At 41.2% G+C, this 22,430-nt stretch overlaps 1 protein-coding gene across 1 annotated transcript; it reads left to right on the top strand.

Annotated features, from left to right (window-relative positions):
• The first annotated feature begins 1,291 nt into the window (after positions 1 to 1,291).
• Positions 1,292 to 20,628, top strand: LOC307021161 (SNF-related serine/threonine-protein kinase-like). Its single transcript, XM_079653007.1, has 8 exons — positions 1,292 to 1,504; positions 5,710 to 6,055; positions 6,977 to 7,195; positions 8,532 to 8,778; positions 14,141 to 14,282; positions 15,701 to 15,913; positions 16,736 to 16,870; positions 17,495 to 20,628. The coding sequence occupies exons 2-8, from the start codon at positions 5,933 to 5,935 to the stop codon at positions 18,711 to 18,713; spliced, it is 2,298 nt and encodes a 765-aa protein (XP_079509133.1). The 5' UTR covers positions 1,292 to 1,504; positions 5,710 to 5,932; the 3' UTR covers positions 18,714 to 20,628.
• The last annotated feature ends 1,802 nt before the right edge of the window (positions 20,629 to 22,430 follow it).

Genomic DNA, 22,430 nt, shown 5'->3' with positions numbered 1-22,430 from the left:
TATATAATAATACTATAATTGTAGGAAGTAAAATAATGACCCCATTGTGGTTTTGTATCCTGTGTCATATAAAAGACTGATTAAAGTAAATATGCACATTTTGTGTTGAGCCTGACTAACACGCTTTTCTCGGAGCGTAGTTCTGACGTCAGAGATGAATGGTACGGATGCGCAGTGGCCATGGAGCTGTCAATCAGTATTAACGACACCGGAACACAAGCTAGTTTCCCTTCAAAATAAAAGCATTATACATACGGTGTGCTCACGCTGTGGAATAGATAGATAGATGGATAGATGGAGAGAGAGAGAGATGGATAGATAGATAGATAGATAGATAGATAGATAGATAGATAGATAGATAGATAGATAGATAGATAGATAGATAGATAGGTAGGTAGGTAGGTAGGTAGGTAGATAGATAGATAGATAGATAGATAGATAGGTAGATAGGTAGGTAGATAGATAGGTAGATAGGTAGGTAGATAGGTAGGTAGATAGGTAGATAGATGAGTAAATGCTATGGACATCTTAAATATATATATGTGTTAAAAATACACCAAAACTTGAAGTGGTTCATTTAGAACAATAATCGTCGGCTCAATCGATAAAAAATTGTACATTGTGGCTCTAGTACAAAATATGTGATAACTAGTCAAACTGTCTGAGGGTGTACGTACATTTATCCATGTGATTTCTTGCATTAAATTGTGTCTATTTTCCTCTACAATTGTCCAAATATGCAGGCCTGGGCATGGCATGGGGGATAATAAATATGATGTGAAATATACGTTATGCTTCATTTCACAAGTCAAAATAGGTATGATAAACAAGTTTTTTTTATTTCTCCCTCTTAATGTGTGTATGTGTGTCTATGTATGACAATATATATGAGTGGATGTACAGGTTTGTATCAAAGTCAAAGTATCTCTATGTGTGTGGTATTATCAGGGAGACCGAAATGCCGTTTCCCACCGTCTCAAAGATTACAATTTATAAAAATATGTACATACAAAAAAATACAAATAAAATATTCATAAAAAGGCACAACAATAAATATATAAAAATAACAGTCTGGTAGACAAAAACGGTTGAATATGAGAACAGCACAAATACAAGTAGTGCAATAACTGTCCATAGTTATGTATGTATGTATACACATGTATTTTATTATTTGGGAGGGTGAGACGCAGCATATCAATCTCCCTGTCTGTATCACATAGATTGTTGAATCGAAAGAAACCCCAATATAACCTATTATTTTGAAAGCAACGCTTCCGGTACTGCCTTGCTTACCTGTGACTTTGACGCAACTTAACGCTCGAGAGAGGGGGGCGAGAAAGAGGGAGGTTGAGTTGACAGTGTCACACACTTGCACAGGGAATATGGAATAACCGCTTTCCTATCAGTCGGTACCGAGTGTTTACCGGAGGTCTTGGGCCCTGTTCACCGCACGGAGCCCCCGCAGTGTAACCGGGAGGACGCATCATCATTATATCACTGTGTGGTGAGTAGATCTGCTGCGGCGCGTGCAGGGCCCCGTGGAGTAATATGTGTCAAAGAAGCTTTCAAGGTTTCCTAAATGTGAATATTTTGAGGCGCTTGTTTATTGCATTTCATATGTGTGTGTTTGTGTGTGTGCGTTTGGCGCAGGGTGGTCAGTACTGCCATGTTGTTGTGGATGCAGCCAGCAGGCATGTTGACAGTGGAGGGGGGGGTTGGACGGGTTGGACGGATCCCATATGGGCATTGGCGTCAATGCAGGGATAGATACCCAGTGTAGGATGGTCAGCAGAGCATTCAAAGATTAGGAGAAGTGTGTTTTATTTACAAAGGCACTAAACCTAGACATAGCATGTATCATATTTACAATGCAACATACTGTGCTTAAAATATACAAATAGTGCAAGAGACATAATGATTCAAGAATAAGGTAAAACATAATATAATGCAGTGTAGGATGGCCAGCAAAGCATTCAAAGATTCATAGTGTGTTTCATTTTTAAAGGCACAATATCTACAATGTATATATGGCATTACAATCTTTACAATGCAACATGCTATACTTAAAATAAACAAATAGTGGTGCAATTAAGTTGCAGGAACTATACATGTATAGCTATACTGTACATGTAAAACATGATAGGGTAAAACATAATGTAAAAGTAAATACTGTAAAGTAGAACAAATGTAAATGTTAAATGAACAGATGTGTGCATTATAAGCAGATATAAATGCACCTATATTCCCGCATTGCATACATGTATCACATACATTTCGACTGTTTTCCCAATTATATCAAACTAGGTACATACAGTATTCCTGTGCTGTGAGTTTACATTGAGTTCTCAATAGCACCATTGCAGGAAATATAATGGTATTAAGTTCTTTGTTAATGCATAGGACATTCTTGAACACTGAAATACAAATACTACGGTCTCGCCATATATATCCTGCCCCTTAGTTAAGTTTATAACTTCTCTGCTGTATTTGTATTTTATTTTATTAGTAATGCCTCCCAACCTGGGTATGCAAGTGGATACAAGTATATTCTAATGATGAGTTGTGGACAGCAGAAAAGACGATATTTGTGCTACTTAAAATGTTATTTATTTAGATTTTCCTCAAATCTCTACAATTTTACCAGTGTAATTTTGGGCCTATGTAATAACATCTTAGGTTCTACTACTGTAGTAATATCTAATATTATCTGGTCAGTGCCTGCCACAATGGTTGGAAAGCTCGGGGAAAACCAAATCTTTGTCCGGTAAATAATTCAATCTTTAATTGAGGACCATCTGCAGTATATCACATACATTAGCTTGTCAACTAACTTGAGTATATAACTTTTCACTGACCTGTACTGTATATATTTATACTACTGTCCATACAGTAACTGACTGATCTATACACCTTATGTATACCCTATTATATACCACTGTATTATAAACCTAACCCCATACTGTTGTGTATAACTTTCTGCATATAATGTTCATATCTCACTATTTCTTTCTCTACCTATGTGAATGTTTTCTGCAATTTACTGCTTTTTGCATCGTGCGTTGTCTTTGTACTTGAGCAATAAAGTTATATCTAATCTTCAACACATTGATATCTTATTACCCGGAAGCTAATTCCAGCTAACCAGAGGCTTGATAACCTCCCGTTCATATCTTGAATCTCACAAGCTATTCGAGCGGAGCAGCTCCAATAACAGGTCCTTGACCTCATATTTGTTTGTGTTTGTGTACTACCTTGTAAATCAACAAACTTCCAGCACCTTGTATAGTTACACAACTGACTGATACACACACTGATACACTGCTGTGCTGCACTTTCATGTCGGAGAGGTTTGGGTGTTTTTTAAGGTCACTTGCATTTTCTCATCTTGTAATGTCATCATCACCTGCTTTAATCCGATCAAGTGATTACACACACACACACACACACACACACACACACACACACACACACACACACACACACACACACACACACACACACACACACACACACACACACACACACACACACACACACACACACACACACACACACACACACACACACACACACACACTCAGTCACTCTTCAGGTGATTTAAGATGTCTGGATTTAGACGAGTAGATCCCGGCTTGACGCAGTTGTTAGGGCTGCTCGATTATGGCAAAAATCATAATCTCGATTATTTGGGTCAATAATTGATATCACGATTATTAAAAACGTTTTCGTAATCGAGATTGCGATTAAAATACGATTTAATTGAGCAGCCCTAGTGTGTGTGTGTGCATGTGGTTTATTTTTTATTTTCATAGCAGTTTTTCTAACATCAACACTTACACATTGTCAGTGTCAGGCGAGGAGTTGAGAAGCATTGAGATTACTTTGTGCCTGTGTGTGTGAGAGAGAGAGACTCAGAGCAGAGACAGACGGAGTTGTCAGCCTCCTATTATAAGAAAATGACTCACTCTTTTCTCACAGGTACAAACTGAGGATCACATAAAACCCCCCAAAAGAGCTTTTTAGGCTTTCAACGTTTCATTTGAGCAGCCACAAACTGCCAGTGGATCAGAGACCTTTTTCTTTTTTCATCTCGGTTAAACTGTTAGGCATGTTTCCAGGCAACCTTTGTTTGGTTTCCAGTTGTCTCTGTGAATCCAGGTGAGAAGGACACTCCTTGGTGAAGTATCACCTCCCAGGAATGTTCTTCACTTGTACATTTCGATCTTGGCACGCAGGTAGACTCCTAGAAGAGGAATGCTATGGCTGCCCCGGGGGCATTCTTTCATAATTAGGGTTGTGAAGCATCGCACTGAATGACAGCCCTGGTTGTGATCAACAAAAACAGAGGGTTAGAACATAGACTGGGTTAGACGTGACGTGACGCAACATTACAACAATCTAAATACACAGAGAACCGGAGAACGATGATGCAATATATTAACTAGAGTTGAGAAAATAGTCATTGATAAATACTTTAAAATAATATGATTCAGAAACATGTTATCACTTAAAGAGGCCCTATTATTCTTTTTTATAGGACCGCTTTAGGGATGTAATCAAGAAAGAATATACATATTTGCTGGTTCCAGGTACTCATTTGGAGTCGAGTGGATTTTCTGCTTTTCCCCGCTTGATATTACATTACATTATTACATTACATGTTACACGCTTTTATCCAAAGTGACTTACATACTCAAGACTGTGGGCAATCCCCACAGGAGCAATTTGGGGTGAAGTGTCTTGCCCAGGGACACAACGACATGCTGACTGCAGTGGGGTTTGAACCTGTGACCTCCTGATCCGAACACCTACGCACAACGCACCTACGCACAACCTAAACACAACCCACTGCGCCACACGCCGCTGATATCATTGTTTATCGGATATATTTGGACTTTTGGTCGGACAAAACATATACAAATGTTTCCTTTTGGTTATAAGAACTGATTGTTTTTACTTTTTACAGTCTACTAATAGAAAATTGAAATAACTACTGATTTATCAAAAATGTCTTAAAGGATTATTTGAAGGCCAAATTGTACTCCCTACTTTTATGGTCATTTACTTTGCCAAAACTAACACCTGGTAAGGGATAGGATAAGTGTATAATAACAAAGTCTCATCAACACTATAAAAAACGTCATTGTACACATTACCAGTGGTTCTCCCAATACCTACAGTATATAGAACAATAAATCATCAGTACATTTAAAGATTTCTGCCATATGTTCGGTTGTACACTTAAGGTTTGTGATCAACTGCCAGCCAAACAAGCCCACCAGCTGTACATTTGTATAGTTCTGATAATAAATAAATGTTTGACAGAAAACCGTAGATGGTGAACATTTGATCTGCTTTACATCAGCATGTTAACAATGTCCTTGTATGAGCACGGTAGCATGTTAGCATTTAGCTCAAAGCGCTAAAGAGCTGCAAGCATGGCTGTAGTATTTTTGTTTCATTTTTAATTAATAGGAATTCTTAATGGTGAGCCACCTAATAGGATTATAGGAAGTATTGGATTCCATTATAACAACTGATTTAATTGCTACATGACACACTAACATGCCAAGGTTCATGAGGGTTCGGCAGTATTCCCTCCAAAGCGGTGACTCAGTTCATTTTACAGGTTAATTGGTGTCATATTTTCTATATAGAGGGGTGAGTTTTCATTCTCTGTCTCTTCTGTTGTATCATTTTCACCTTCAGATACCAAAAGGATTGGAAAGAATTGAGCTGGACAAAACTCTGAATTTTTGCTGCTCCCATCCAGCAGAACCTTTGATCGTCAAAGCGTTACCTTTGAAAGTCCACGTCTAGGAGCCTCCAACGGATCTCACTGTCTGACTTTAACCTGAAGAAATGGAGAACTGACTGGAAACCACCAGGCAACAGAAGGCCACCACCCCCCCCCCCCTGTCCACCAGTGTCCATGGCGGGGCTCAAACGTCATCACGATGGGAAGGTCGCCGGGCTGTATGACCTGGATAAGACGCTGGGCCGTGGACACTTTGCCGTAGTGAAACTGGCCCGACATGTATTCACAGGGGAAAAGGTAGGCTTGTCTGCACATGCAAATGCAATGCTTGTATTGAAATTCCTCAGCGTTAAATAGCTAAAGGTAGCCTCACCCTTATAAACAGCACAAGGGTGACTGATAACACTTCTGAGAATCGAGTATCGTGTGCTCTCAAGGGTGATGAGTGAAGCGATTCGCCAACATATTGTGTTGATCTTGGCTTTTATGAATGCTTAAGCGACACATCATGGTCTTTCCTTCTCAAGGCACTTACTTAACCCTAAATACTTGTCATGTTACTGTTTGATAATCATTCAAGAGATTCAAATGCTTTATTGTCATGTGCACAATAGCTACAGCGTAATTGTTGGCAATGGAAATCTGAAATGCAAAGTCTCAGGCACCTTCAACAATGCATTAGACAATATACTTAACACAAAAAAAGAAGCAATAGAAAGATAAATACAAAGAAAGGTAAAATAGTTTGCCATAATTGGGCTAGGTAATATATTGATATTGAGTGGATTTCAAGATACATTTCACAAAAGAGGGAGATTGTCTTTTTCATATTGTAATATGGTAAGCTTTTTCTTTTCCTGGTTTAAAAGTATGAGTTACAGTTTGACAGACTTGCAGCTTTTCAATTGTTTTGCTTTTACCCACTTCATATCACCAAGCCTTACCATAAAAGAGTGCAGGAATAGATCATATATATGTAAAATAATCACAATATATAAGTGTACCTGCCCAGGGCCTGCAGATTGAAATAAGATATTAGCTCAAGTCTGGCATAAATCACCTCTTGTCTTTTTAAGAATAAAGTATTTGTATGCATGGGTTTAAAAAGCGTTTAAGGCACTCCACGTCAGTCCAGTGTGCAATCGCTGCGTGTGATAGTTGTAGATTGGCTCAGATGTCTATCAGTTGTTCAGTTTTCTCATTTTCTTTTTCTTCCAGGTTGCAGTGAAGGTGATAGATAAGACTAAGCTGGACCCAGTGGCGCGGGCACATCTTTTCCAGGAGGTGCGCTGCATGAAGATGGTGCAGCACCCCAACGTGGTGCGCCTCTACGAGGTCATCGACACGGCAACCAAGCTTTACCTCATCCTGGAGCTGGGAGACGGAGGAGACATGTACGACTGCATCATGAAGCACGAAGGAGGCCTCACTGAGGAGGTGAGTGGGATTTAGGACTTAAGGCTTTCTGCTGGCTGAGGAAGGTTAACCCTACCTGCAGAAGGGCCCTCTGTGCTACCATAAAGCAAGAGAAAGTAGATATATAATGGATCATATTCATTCTCCTTTGAATGGATGAGAATCACTGAAGTAAAACATATCTTTGGAACCGAATTTAAATGTATTTTTTTATTTAAGTTAAGACTACTTTGTTGGAATGCAGGGAAGGACACTTCAAAGGTAGTTAGGAAATCACCAATGCATCGCGCATACCGATTCTTTAAAGGGAATCAATTCCCGACACCAGGAGGCAAGTGTGTGACATTCAAAGCTGCGACATTGCAAGTTAAGCAGGGAAAAGGGCTGAGAAGCTCTCAAACTGCATGGTTAACAGTAGCTTTTCATTAAAGGGGCCCTATCATGCTCATTTTCAGGTTCATATTTGTAGGTAGTGTCTCTATTGTGACATGTCTCCATGCTGTAATGTTCAAAAAGCTCTTTATCTTTCTCATACTGCCTGTGCTGCAGCACCTCTTTTCACCCTCTGTCTAAAACCAGAGCCCAGTCTGCTCTGATTTGTTAGCTGGCAGGCTCTGTTGTGATTGGTCAACCTCTTAGAGATGTCCTGCCCTCCAGGTGGAGTGTGTGGGAGAGAAACTCTGGGATTTTAGCCTTTGCCGACCATTTACAAAACCTATATAACACACTATAGAAAAGGGAAAATGCAAAAAGCATAAAAGGGTCCCTTTAAGTTTGTATGCACGCTCACTGGTACATGGTGAGAGCCAATGAGTAAGTTAAAGTCAGTTTTGTAATAAAATATGTTGAAACAAAGGTTGTCATGTTTTGTAAGATGTTTGTCAATGTTTTCCCCAGAGAATCTGTTGAGAAATGAGAAATGGTGTCCTGTTTTTTAATTCAAAGGAAGTAAACATTTAAGGAAGTATGCTTATTTGCCTTCTTGCACAGAGGTATATTGGTCTGTTAATTACGGAGTCAAAGGCAGAAGAGCTAGCATAGCTTAGAGTAAAACATGAAAAAAGAAGGGTGGTTGTGGGGTTGGTGCTAACCTGGTTTCAAACTGTTCATATCTCAGACATAAAGCAAGTATGCGTACTTCTTGAAATGTTTAAATACCGCCTTAAGGTGTCTACTTGCATTGCTAAAGGTCATTGTTGTTTAGCAGTATTTCCAGTATCTCTTGATATTTATCTCACAAGCTTATAATGTAATTAAGATGGATTAGAGAATCTAAATAACCTCAAGGGTTGTCCGTCTTGTTATTAACAAGATACATTACTTTAATTAACTACCGTTCATGTCTTTCCTCTCCAAGGTGGCTAAGTGTTACTTCGCCCAAATTGTCCACGCCATCTCCTACTGTCACCGGCTGCACGTGGTGCACAGGGACCTGAAGCCGGAGAACGTGGTGTTCTTCGAGAAGCTGGGCGTCGTCAAGCTCACCGACTTCGGCTTCAGCAACAGGTTTCAGCCCGGGAAGACGCTCAACACCTCCTGCGGCTCGCTGGCCTACTCTGCGCCTGAGATACTGCTGGGGGACGAGTACGACGCTCCTGCTGTGGGTAAGTCAAAAGAGCTGACCTACTGACCTCCAAAATGGTGGACTGAACTTCCCATTGAAATCAGGACTGCAGAAAGTCTACACATTTTCTACCATGGTATACAAAACCCACCTGTTCTGACCAAACCTTTTGTCTGTAAAAAGGTTCATTAACATGGTGTGGCTTATTTGAAGCTAATGTACTTGCAGGATTCTTGCTGTTCTGATTTTGTATTCTCATGGTTGATTGCACCATGTAATGTAATATAGCTTTTATTGTAAAAGTCTGGTGTGTGTGTGTGTGTGTGTGTGTGTGTGTGTGTGTGTGTGTGTGTGTGTGTGTGTGTGTGTGTGTGTGTGTGTGTGTGTGTGTGTGTGTGTGTGTGTGTGTGTGTGTGTGTGTGTGTGTGTGTGTGTGTGTGTGTGTGTGTGTGTGTGTGTGTGTGTGTGTGTGTGTGTGTGTGTGTGTGTTCCCAGCAGCAGGACATGGTGCATGCTGTCCTGTAGTTCATATCCTGGTGAACTGATGCTTTCACATTCACACACTCGCTCTGTAGGTACAATCTACTCATAGCTCTGAATACACTTTGACCGTACTGAACAGCCTGCAGGACTTTGGATGGACCGTGCAGACAGCATTGAAGCTTTATCAGAGGGAGGAGAGCTGCTCAAAGTTCAGATTGTGTTAGTCTGCCATGCAGCTTTGACATAAGACGATAATTGAACCCACAGAACTACCGCCCTACACCTGCAGTTTATTTTGTGTCTGTGGTTTACCTTCATTGAGAGTCATGGCTTTTCTGTGAATAACAAAATCTGAAATCAGATAAGGGAGAAATTGGTTTCCTCAGCACTCTGAAGCAGCCTCGCCAGCAGCCCTCTGTCTCTCCCATCGATAGTGGTACCAATCCACACTGAGCCACAGCTTAGATATTCAATCAAAATGTAATGGAAAAGAAATGAAACAGGCGTGAAGATTCGGGGGAGGAAAAAGCTTCAGAAAGACAGGGAGAGAAACTACAGGAAACGAGTGAGAAAATGCATCAGAATTACCTCTGTGTGTCTACCCAGAAGCCACTGCTTCACAAACACTTTCTATTTTTTCTGACTGAATGGATTCGCAGTGGACATTTTCTTCTGTCTGCAGATTTGCTGCTCCCAAATATTGGAAGTGCAGTAGTAATAGTTATTTTAGTAGTGTGTGTGTTTCAGTGGCGGAATGTAACTATGTACATTTACTCAAGTATTGTACTTAAGTACAATTTTGAGGTACTTGTACTTCATTTGAGTATTTTCACATTATGCTACTTTATACTTTATTGCATTTTGGAAGTATATTTTTAGTTTTTACTCCACTACATTTATTTAAAAAATGTAGTTAATAGCTGCTTGGCAGGCATGGATTTATAAAAGAGAATATAAATAGCAAGTTATTATGTATTATTATAGGTTAAGCTACCCAGCAGTATGTCAAATCATTGATATAATCGCCACCTATGCCAAGTGCAACAACAACATTAATGCATTAATAATAATATGTAAAAATAGTTATTTTATATTTGATGCTAGAAGTATATTTTGATGCCAATACATTTGTACTTTCACAATTTTGAGTGCAGGATTTTTACAATGAAGTATAGCTACTTTTACTTAAGTAAAAACTCTGAGTACTTCTTCCACCAGCAGTGTTTTTGGATGTGAGTAGCTGGATATGTGCGGTCAGCTGTTCTGTAATAGGTTGTCTGAGCACTTGACCCAGATGATAAATCAGATGTGGACATGTGGTCTGTGTGCGTGTGTGTGTGTGTGTTCATACTGCCTTTTGTTCATTCAGCTGAGATGATGATGTTTTGATTGCGGGGATTACCCACCCAGCCAGGATGTAATATTATGCGATTCTATCAGCGGTGCAGGTTTAAATGGAACAGGCTGAACGGAGGCCAGAAGTCCTGACTTTGGGGGCTTTGAGGCAACCCGGCCTGGGATTACATCGCTGCCTAAGTACCTGCTGACAGTCGCAGGGTGCTGAGTTGTGCTGGAGGCGAGCCATGTGGCCGCCGGCCCCGTTTGTTGCAGAGATAAAGAGGCTGTCCCCGCCCGGCCCGCTCACAAGCCGATGAGTTGTGGCCCTTTTGAGGAAGTGCTGAAAATAATTTGAGATGAAAAGTGATCCAAAATAGAGAGGATTAAACGTTAGCACCAGCCGTCAGTCCCACAGAAGGAGCCAATTAGCGCTAGCAAACTGCTAAAAGAGCTGACAAAAAAGGCGCTTGTCAAGTGCTTTTAACAGCACACAATCCTTCTGTTACATGCTTCATTATCAGCATGGCTGGACATAACGACCCTTATTATCATTTGTTTATATCAATCAATGATTTGTTTTCTTTCCCATGACTTGTTTGGGCTCTAAAATGTCAAAATAATAATTAAAAAGATAATATCATCTTAGCTCTCAAGGTGGGAGAAATAAGTCAACAAAAGCAGGTGAACTTTATTGTTATGCATAACATTTGAAGGAAATCACAGGTTTGTCACAATGCAGCCGGGTGTCTCTTCTGGGAGCAGATAATGGACTCATAAGTGCTGGGAAAAGATGCCTCTTTCTGATGTTATGCAACGGGAGGGCTCTCTCCTTTTGTCTCCACTTAATGGAAAGTTAAATATAGATATTTGCTTAATCTCCAAGAAGCACCAGCTGCACTTCGAAATAAAAAAACACTTTCCTAATAGCAATTTCAAAGTACATATCCTGGGCCTATGCATAATTTAGAGCATATCTGTGCATAACAATCATTCACAATTAGGAAAGATTTTGTAGAAGAAGATGTTGCATAATGATCAGCAGGACAGGATGCTTAACTCCACCTCGGGGTGAACCGTGTCCCAACACAAGGAAGTGCTTCTTGGTTATCTCAGGAAGGAAACTGGTGTCCAAATGCAACGCGGGCAGTATTATGGGATGTTTACACTCCGAGCTGTCGCCAATAAGTAGACGGCGTCGTTTCCTCGAGTGATGCAAATGGCCAGTGACGCAAAAAGGTGTTATCCAGAGATGTGTCGGCCATCTGGTTTATAAATAAAGTTATCTGGGAAGGAAGTTCGTTGGACCACTGCTGACGCAAGTAATGATGGAGCAGGGTGACGGTTGCTAGGATACCTTGGCTAGGGGTAAGATGGTGGTGGCGACCGCAGCAGCGTTGACTCCCTCCATCAGCCTCGGAGCAAGAAATACTCCCCGCTTACAGTCAACTGGCACAGTTAGTCCACCTGATGGGAATCTCAGGCGTAACGTGACAAACTGCAGTGATGTGAAGACGTATCATCGATGTCAGGGAGGATAAACCCGCTTAGTTTACCCACATTTCTTCTGCAGAATAAGTCTTTAAAATATCAAACTGATGCAGGTGACATGAGCAAAGGGTCTGCTCAAGGTTCTGTTGTTGTGTCTTCAGAGAAAAAGTATTTTGTTGGTATTAATATTCAGAGGAAGAACGGACATTCGGCCTTAGCAGCAATGCAGAGAAAAGCTTAATCAGCAGGAAATCTTTAAGAGAAAAGTCACACCGTTGGTTTGATCAAATAGTGATCTGAGCAAAGTGTAGTGCAAAGTAGCTTCAGCAATAGGCACATTCAAAGATTAGCACTAAAACTGGTGATTGGTCGACACCTTAGAGATGTCCCGCCCCTTAGCCTATCAGCTGGTTGTAAAAAAAAACCTGATAATTCATCCACACACTTCCTCCTCAGACTAACATAATTAGCAACTAGCTGAACAGGAAGACGACCCCGATGTTACGTTTGGAGCTTTTTGTGCTGCCCCAAAGTGGTTTAAAAAATAAATAAACACAACCTGTAAAATGATGAAGAGATTGTAAATTACCTGCATAGCAAAAAGAAGAATGAAGGCTTTATCTTCTCGTTTATTAACCCTTAATCCTGCTTGATAGCACACGTAAAACTCAAAATCTTCAACCCAGTTTTTTTCATTTCCTTGTGAATCCAAGTACATCATCCTAAAATCTTAAGCAAATACATTTAAATAATATAACAGATGATGGCTAGAGATACATTTGAAAAGGATCATAACAAAAGCCAGGTAGATTATATTATCATAAATATATAAATTATTTTCTTTAGAACTATTATATATAGAACTGAACATTGGTTTTCAACATAATGACAAACACCGGGTTCTTGTTACTTTGATACAGGGGAGCTTATTCTAACAAAACAACTTCAGTACGGCATTGTAATATTAAAGAATAAAAGTAATCCTCGGGGCTCAACAGACTGCAGGCTGTTTGTCACGGTCTCTCTGCCTGAGTCGGTGTGACTGCAGAATGTGTGTCAGTGGACCATCGCGCTGTCCAGAGAGCCAGCGAACGCACCGGAGCGAAAAGGTTTTGCTTTAAAAACGGATCATTAGACCAAGAGAACTGCTGCATGAAATGAGCATTTACATGAAGGGGATGAACAATTTAACGCGTGTGTGTGTGTGTGTGTGTGTGTGTGTGTGTGTGTGTGTGTGTGTGTGTGTGTGTGTGTGTGTGTGTGTGTGTGTGTGTGTGTGTGTGTGTGTGTGTGTGTGTGTGTGTGTGTGTGTGTGTGTGTGTGTGTGTGTGTGTGTGTGTGTGTGTGTGTGTGTGTGTTTGTGTGTGGATGAGACTCACCCATGGTTAGACAGATGTGTCCAAAGCCACGACATATTTATAGAAATGTCTCTGATCGAATACTATTCACGCTTCATTTAATGTATCTGTCTAGATTATTTATCTAGGTCAGTAAGCAGAACACGCTTCAGGTCTGTCTTCCTTATTTTTTGTTTGTTTCCAAGTCCATCTTCCTTAAAATCCAATTTGGTAGAAGTACTCCGATCCTGTACTTGAGTAAAAGTAGAAGTGCAGAGTGTAGGAATACTGTGTTACAAGTAAAAGTGCTATATTCAAAATGTTACTCAAGTAAAAGTACAAATGCATTAGCATCAAAACATGAAAGTGTTCTCAAAGCTGGTAAAGGTGCAGCTAGTTTGAAGGACTTTGTATACTGCAGGGTAGCTTGTGGATTTACTCCAGGTGGAACTAAAGTCTGATTTAACACTTGATTATATTTCACCTCATTACTCCAGATCTGTAAAGTAACTAAAGGTATTACATACATGTAGTGGAGTTAAATTACACCATTGTGGTGGTGTAGAAGTACAAAGTAGCATAAAATGGAAATACTCAAGGAAAGTACAAGTCCCTCAACATTTTACTTAGGTACAGTACTTGAGTAAATCTACTTAGTTACTTTACACCACTGCTTCAAATCCACACTTAGTTGTAATACTGTGTGCACAACTCTCTTTGGTGTGATCATACATTATTCCCTGCGTGTCCTTGCAGATATCTGGAGTCTGGGGGTGATCCTGTTCATGCTGGTCTGCGGTCAGCCCCCCTTCCAGGAGACTAACGACAGCGAGACGCTCACCATGATCATGGACTGCAAATACACCGTGCCTCCACACATCTCCCATGCATGCAAAGAGTGAGTACCACGCACGTGCACACAGATGCACCGAGTACTCTGCAGGTGCTGCATTTTTCATGTTTATAGATGTGTGAAGAGAAAGAGAGACCTCTGTTCTCTTCCTCGTCCTGCTTCTCCCTCTCTGCTGCAGTCAGCTGCTCCAGCAGAGATGCAGCGCTGCGTTAAGTGTATCTAATGCACCCTTTAAAATCGGCCCTCTATTTTTAACATTGCGAGGGTTTAGCGATGCGTCAAAGCAGAGAAGGGCAAAATAGAACACATTTTGAATGGCTGTAGCTTCGAGAACACTCACAATGTTTTCGGACATGACTTGAAATATTGGCACACATCACGATTCCTTTGTTGTTTGGTTGGTCTGGAAACAACATAGGAAGTAGCACATCTTCCTGTTTTGTGAGAGAGATTTAGACAGAAAGGTTAGCTCTGCAAAATCACACAGTAAACGTAGAAAGCTTGTTTACAGGATTAACCTGGATTCTGCCAGGTTAGAGTTTGACTGATGGGTTTAAAGACAAACACCGATAACATGGCTCTTGGATATCAGCCGCAGAGGTCGACTCCTACTGACACTGTGAAATATCTCTGCATTTGACCATTTGTCACGCCAGCAGAGCAATTTGATCACTTAAACCAAAATTACATTATTGAAAAAAGGGCATCATCCCTCTTCTTGGAGGCAGAAGGCACTGCAAATCTATTATCAGATTTTTTACAGCATTTAGCCTTTGGACAGTTAATTATGAAGAGGCAGGAAGCAGAGCAGAGAGGTATGGTATGCCGTCCACACAGACAGTATGATAAAAACAACATGTTTTTTAAACATTAAACCATGGAAACAAGTACATGTGAAACCCAAAATACAAGAACAAACTTCAAAATGAGCATCCCCTATAAAACCTTATTTCATAATTTCATCACCATCATTTTTCATTTCCATTGTTTTTATTCACGTTTTTGTTGTTATTAACACTATAATTTGACATTTTAGTTTACAATTGTTCTCGAACATAGACAGAAAGTGGCTTAAGTAAATCATCCATAACACCTTCTCAATCTTCTACTACGGCCCTCTTGTGTGAAATGTATGCCATATATTGCACTAACTGTGATTTTGGATATTGCACTAGTCCACATTTTTGATATCATTTATATAAAATGTGCAGCCTTTGTAGTTGTATGATTTGCATACATCCTTCAATAAATATACTCTTTTTTTACTGTGCAAATGGCAAATAATGGACATAATGTTCCCATATAAAATGATAATTTCACGGACATTTCGCTTTAATAACATGAGCACTCAAGTCCCTCATGTAAATGTGCCAGATTTAGTGATATGAGTACGTATTTAAACACATTTCATTGACGAGACATTTTGATTGCATAATAACGTTCCCCCTCTGTGTCTCCTCCAGCCTTATAGCCCGTATGCTGCAGAGGGAACCCACAAAGAGAGCGACCCTAGAGGAGATCGGGGCCCACGAATGGCTTCAAGGAGTCGACCCCTCCCCGGCCACCAAGCTCTCCACGCCTCTGGTGTCCCACCGCAGCCTGTCGGAGGAGGAGCACGGCTCCATCATCCAGCGCATGGTGCTGGGGGCCATCGCAGACAGAGACACCATCACCGAGTATGTCTCTATCTCACACACACTCATAAAAAATGCCTTCCTTAGAAAGTAATTAGTTACACTATTCGTTTCATTCATTTTGGATTACTCTGTAACATCACCTGAGAGCAACATAAAGTTCAACCTAATTTAAGATCGACACAAATCCTTAATCTAATAAGGACAATTCTGCCCTCTGTTTTCTGCTCTTCATTTGAACATCCGCCATGTTTTTTTGAGCTCAGTTTCCATTGCGTTATGTCCAAGTCCTCCCATTATGCATTATTACTTTGCATTTAGCTGACGCTTTTATCCAAAGCGACTAAGTGCATTCGACCAACAAGATACAAACAGAAGAAAACAGAATCATATAAGTACATCAGGTTTCATAGAGCTAAAACATTTCAAGTGCTACTCAACTGGCTTTAGACAGAGAGATAGAGAGACAGTCGAAGACCTTAAAGTAACAACATCATTTCATGCTCAGTAACTGTCATGTAATAACTGCTGATCCAACAGTAACGCATTACATTACTGCGTTATACACAAATGTAATCAGATTACTATAACTTTGTACACTGCTCACAAATGATCATGCAGCTATTCTCTCCTGTGTTATCTCAAACACTCGCCACGGTGCACAGAGATTACTGAGTGCTTTGACAGTTATAATTGCCATTAACAAGCAGCTGTCACTACTGAGATGTTGCCATGTCTATTTGAATCTCTCCCCCCGTCACTCCTTTTATTCAGGGTTTTATGTGCTGATCAGAGGTCATGTTGTGTGTCTCGGTGTGTTTTTTTTCAAATTGATTTCCCCTCTCCATCTCCTTTCCTTCTCAGGGCTCTGGAGTCGAATCAGTACAACCACATCACAGCCACCTACTTCCTGCTGGCTGAGAAGATGCTGAGGGACAAGCAGGAGAAGGAGCAGCATAACCAGACACGCTCCCCCAGCCCCAGCAAGGCCCAGTTCAGGTACACACACACACACACGCACGCACGCGCGCGCACACACACACACACACACACACACACACACACACACACACACACACACACACACACACACACACACACACACACACACGCACACGCACACGCACACGCACACGCACACACACACACATCTTCAGATGGACAGGGTGCTGCCTCTGCATTGTTTGTGTACTCTCAGTTTGACAGCAGATGGACAGACAAAGCCTTTTTCATTCAGCAGAGAATAGAGAACGGACTGAGAATAGATGAGAATTTGCAGATCAGCAATATTGCCCGGCATGTACTACCAAAAGATATCTTGAAATAAAAGGAGAAACAGCTCCTAGTGTCCTTATTAATAAGGTTGAAGAAGAATTTTGTTATCTCTTTAGGGTTATAAGCTAGACATCTTGTTATTGTTATTCATAGAAACAAAGTGGCTGCAGGATTAAAGCTAACCAGATAGCTAAGGAATTAATCTAGAACTCTAGAAAATGTACACATCATTTCCAAAATATTCCTTGGTGTTTTTCTGTTAACCTTTTATTAACGACTCAAATATATCAACATGTTTTTCAGTTTAACTTACTAAACCTTGTTTTCTGTGTGTTCAACCTATCACAGGCAGTCCTGGCCAACCAGAGTGGATGTTCACCAGGATGTCAGCGATGGCTTGGGGGGTCCAACTATCTCTCTCCCCGGGGGGCCACAGTCCCCTGCCCGCAGCGCTGAGAGCCTCCACAGAGGCCCCCGGCCCAAAACAGCCCTGCTGGACCTCGGCCAGCGGCCAGCATTCGGCCAGACCCAGGAGAGGGGGCCCAGGCCTCCGGTGAATCCCCACATCAACCCCCTCAGGCTGGGCTCTCTGACCTTAGTGGGTCCTGGAAAAACTCGCAGTCCCAGTCTTTTCAGCGTGGAGGAGGACGAGGAAGAGGACGACAAACCTTCTTCCCTACCTGCTCAGGTGGTTCTTCGTGCTAAAGCTCCCTCGTCTTCTTCTGGTAATCGGCTGACATCCCGAATGAGCGCCCCTGTTCTCAACCAGATCCATGAGGAGGAGGAAGAGCAGCAGGAGAGGAGGGAGCTGCATGGATTCGGCCCACCCAAACCCAGCCTCAGCCTCAATCTGAACCCTAGACCACCGTCCCCGACCACGCTCATATCATCGCCGAAAACGGTAACACTAAGAGCACCGGTCGCTGTTTTCACCCCCAGCGCAGAGACTAGTGACGACGAGACAGAGAGTCACCATAAACTGGATACGACGTGTGTAGATGGAGACGGGGGCGGGAGAGAGGAGAGCAAAGAGGGGGGGGAGAACCGGGAGTCCAGTCCCTCAAACTGCGCCAGTCCTGGGTCCCTGTCGGGTCAAGGCAAGGCCAAAGCAGCCAGCGGTCTGGTGGAGAGCTTGAAGCTGATGAGCCTGTGTCTGAGCTCTCAGTTCCACAACCTGACGGGGGGAGGAGGGGGGGGCGGGGAAGGCGGGGGTGTTGTTGTTGCTGGGGACACACAGGACCGCCCAATGTGGAGGATGTGCATGGGCGGCTCCACCGGCAGCCTTGATAAAGTCTCGCTCCTGGGCGGCCCCTCCCCCAGGGGGAACCTGTACCACCAGCAGCCCGCGCTGGGGGACCCGCTGGGGGACCCTCTGCTGGACGGCCCCCACTCGGGCACTCTGAGGCTGGGGGAGCTGGACCTGGCCAGGGAGAACCACAGGAACATGAAGAACCGCGTGCTGCAGAGGCCTCTGAGCGACAAGACTCTGTCCGTCAACATCCACCGGGGCCCCAAGGAGGGTCTGCTGTGCACCCCCACCCCCCACAGCTGCTGCCAGGTCATCTAGATCTGCTGCACCTCCACACTTAGTCTAGTTGCCAGCACTGTGAATCTGGAAATGTTTAGTACCGCAAAGATTTATGTTAGAAATGTCAAGTACGGGTCCCCAGCACATGCTTACTTGCATATGTTGGGCAATTTGCACAATTAGCATAGGTCGCCATATTTTTTAATTTCTGTGGGCTGATTTTGACTAAGAATAGGTTTGCGACCATTGGATATAGAGAGCACAAGAGGAAAATGATTACCTCTACTGTGGACAATTTTTTTATTTTCTTTAAATAGATAAGCAATCTCTCCAATACAGATGATCCCCTAAGACTTCAAAACCGACCCAAAATGTATCAAAACACTCCATCAGGGGTACAAATATGGCAACAATCTGGTTAAACCTTCAATTTTGTATCCTGAACGTGTCAGAAATTGACTCAGAATCCTCAATAACCCCCGAAACCACTCCAAAATTGTCCAAATCGGACAAGCCATTTTTTAAACTTTTGTCAACTTAAGCTATAATGCTAATTAACGCAATTTATACTAATTGTGCAATTGGCAAATCCGGCAGTTTCTATGTGCTGGGGACCCGTACTTAACATTTCTAATATCAAACTTTGGGGTACTCGACATTTCCGGGTTCACAATAGGACCCTAGGAGTTGGCAAATAGACGAACTCATCATTTGATTCATACATGTCACTACTGGCTCATGAGTTCACGTTGCGTTTCATGTTGTTTACTATTATTTAACACTAACGGTGGATAACTGGGAGAAATGCCTACTTTGCACATTCGGAGACTCAGAGGTTTGCAGAGCATGTGAAGCACTTTCAGGAGATTATACGGGACACTAAAGGGACATTTTAACCTGCTGGTGTGTTTAAATAAGAGACATTACGTTCTGGAAATAGATACTGGAGGTGCTCACATCCCTGCTCTTACACTTGTATATACTGTATGTACACATCCACACTATATCACTCTCTGATAAGCTGATCAAAGGGAAAGATGAGGAGTTTTAGTATCATGTTACATGGTGTATTTAGTTGTACTTTATGCTGTTTTGTTTTTAAATATCATAATTGTTTTTAATGATTTTTTGAGACAATCATTTTATCACTTTTTTTTATTCTGACTGAAATTCTGTTTTTAATTGAAATGAGAACAGAGAAAATGGATAGCAGCACTTAAGATGGTGGCACACAGTATTTTGTAGTCTATCACTGTTTTATTTTTCTATCTCGTACTTGCTCCACAGAATCGGAAGAAAGGAAAAGGCGCACCCACCTGTCAAGTCTCTGCAGTAACACGTCAGAGTTTGTACATATGTGAATAGCAGTACTCTGTACCTGTAGTATTGACGGTAACGTTGTATTTCAGTAGAAACCTGAATACTAGATCCTTTATACACCATTAATCATCACGGCTACTGGTTATTCAAGGTTTCCATTAAACCCGGAGATAGAAATGTATTTGAAAATACAATTTAAAATAAATTAGGATATAGGTAATGGCAGCTCTTTAAATTCAGATGACTTCTGGATAGGAAACCTTGTATATCCCGTAGCGTTCCAGGATCACGGTAGCCACTGTTGTAGCATATTCCAAGACAAAAACAACAACGAGGGGTTTTATTATAACAAAACAACACCGCCCCTCCAAGTATCGGTCTGTGTTACTGGATGTGTGACCCCTAGTGGAATATATAACTTGACAGTGCATGTGTTTTTACTGTAGCAACATTACTCTGACCCACCTGCGTTAACTACTGAACTAACAGACTCAAATGGTCACTTTACTGTAGCCTCACAGCAATACCAGCGACTGCAAAATGTACAACAAAAATGGATGTGCCATAAATTCTGTCTTGAGCATATTGTACTGTATGTATATGATAGAGATATATTAAAATGAAAAAAAGTGAATGAAGTCTTGATTTTTCTTTAATTCAAGTTGATGCGCTCTTTTCTTGTACTAATTTGCATATATATTAAAATCCTGCATTCAAAATCTTGTGAAAGTATCCTACGCAAAGCAAAAGGTTAAACAAAGGTTTTAGTGCATGTAAATGGACAGCAAAGGCTCCCACACCCTTGCCCCCCCCGCCTGAAACTTTTGGGACTCCTTTACTTCTGTAAAATAATGACATCACCATGTAACACTCACGCTTCTATTGGCTCTGGTTTCAGACAGAGGGTGAAAGAGGTGCTGAAGCACAGGCAATATGAGAAAAATAAAAACCTTTTTGAACATTGAAGCATGTTAACATGTCACAGTAGAGCAGTGTTAATTTCGTCAACGAAAACTATGACGAAAAATGTTCGTCAACGTCCTTTTTTACATGACTAAGACGAGACGATGACGAGCTAAAAATAGATTCTTGATAACGAAAACGTTGACGAAATGTATATTTAGTTTTCGTTGACGAGACGAGACGGGACTAAGGTGTTAATGGTGGACTAACGGACATTCAAAATGCAGGGTATTTTCCCCCAATTGTCTGTCTTGTCTGTCAAAATGCATCTTACGTTTCTAACTTGCAATATCATTATTTCCGCTCTCTTCACTCCAGAAGAGCGATCTCCCTCCTGTGTCTCTCTGTGTGTGGGGGGCGGGGCCTAACAGACATGCTGCAGCGGCACCAGTCTATGAGCGGCACACAGAGATCTGCCGGGGACGGAGCGTTCAGAAGGGAGTGGGACACATGCTGGAGACCTTCAAGTTTGAATGACTTTGTATACTGCAGGGTAGCTTGTGAATTTACTCAAGGTGGAACTAAAGTCTGATTTAACACTTGATTAGATTTCGCATCATGCATCCACATCTGCAAAGTAACTAAAGGTATTAAATACATGTTGTGGAGTATAAACACAGTAGCAACACATTGAAATACTCCAGTAAAGTACAAGTACCTCAACATTGTGCTCAAGTACAGTACAATATTTTAACATAATTATATATATTTCATTTATTTCACATTTAAATAAAGCAATTAATTCGGTTAACAATTTGTTAGTTTTTCCCTTTAAAAAATAACAAAAAGTAAATACAAGAATATGTTAAAGTACTGGATCGATAAGCAGTATCGATAAGACTAGTAGTACCGTAGAAAACCTTAACGATACCCATCCCTAGATATTACACAAGTAAAGTGTTAAGAGAGTGAAATGTTGCTTTACGAATTTCAACACTTGATACTGTCACATTGATTCCAATCCGACCTACCTGTATTTGCCTCACTGAATTGGTTTAAAGAGAGAAAACATTTTGACTAAAAGTTGACTAAAATTTAATTTTTCATCGACTAAAAGTAGACTAAAACGTTTTGAGTTTTCGTCGACTAAAACTAGACTAAAACTATGAAGGATAGGAATGACTAAAATGTGACTAAAACTAATAACCATTTTCGTCTAAAGACTAAGACTAAATCAAAAACAGCTGCCAAAATTAACACTGCAGTAGAGACACTAAATACTATTATGAACCTTACAAAATTAGCGTAATAGGGCCCCTTTAAAGTACTTAAGTAAATGTACATGCCTTTCTCTGACACAATATTCAGCTGGCCTCAGAGGCGGTTCTAGGGTGGGCCAGGGGGAAAAGAAAAATGAAAAGTGAAAAAAATGAAAAATGTATGATTTATTAAACAATTTATTGAATGACGGAATAGGCGGAACTAACGTTATTCGTCATTCTAGTCGGACCCATTAGAGCGGTGCACTCACTT

This window comes from Notothenia rossii, assembly GCF_949606895.1.
Source record: "Notothenia rossii genome assembly, chromosome: 10".
NCBI lineage: Eukaryota > Metazoa > Chordata > Actinopteri > Perciformes > Nototheniidae > Notothenia > Notothenia rossii.
The sequence above is the reverse complement of the archived record's forward strand: the minus strand, read 5'-3'. Positions and strand labels throughout refer to the sequence as shown.

Bases quoted from the DNA above. Each gene is read 5' to 3' on its own strand.
- LOC307021161 (XM_079653007.1), top strand. From the start codon at position 5,933: ATGGCGGGGCTCAAACGTCATCACGATGGGAAGGTCGCCGGGCTGTAT. The intron at 7,196-8,531 runs GTGAGTGGGATT...TTCCTCTCCAAG, and splicing joins AAGGAGGCCTCACTGAGGAG to GTGGCTAAGTGTTACTTCGC. The intron at 16,871-17,494 runs GTACACACACAC...AACCTATCACAG, and splicing joins CCCAGCAAGGCCCAGTTCAG to GCAGTCCTGGCCAACCAGAG.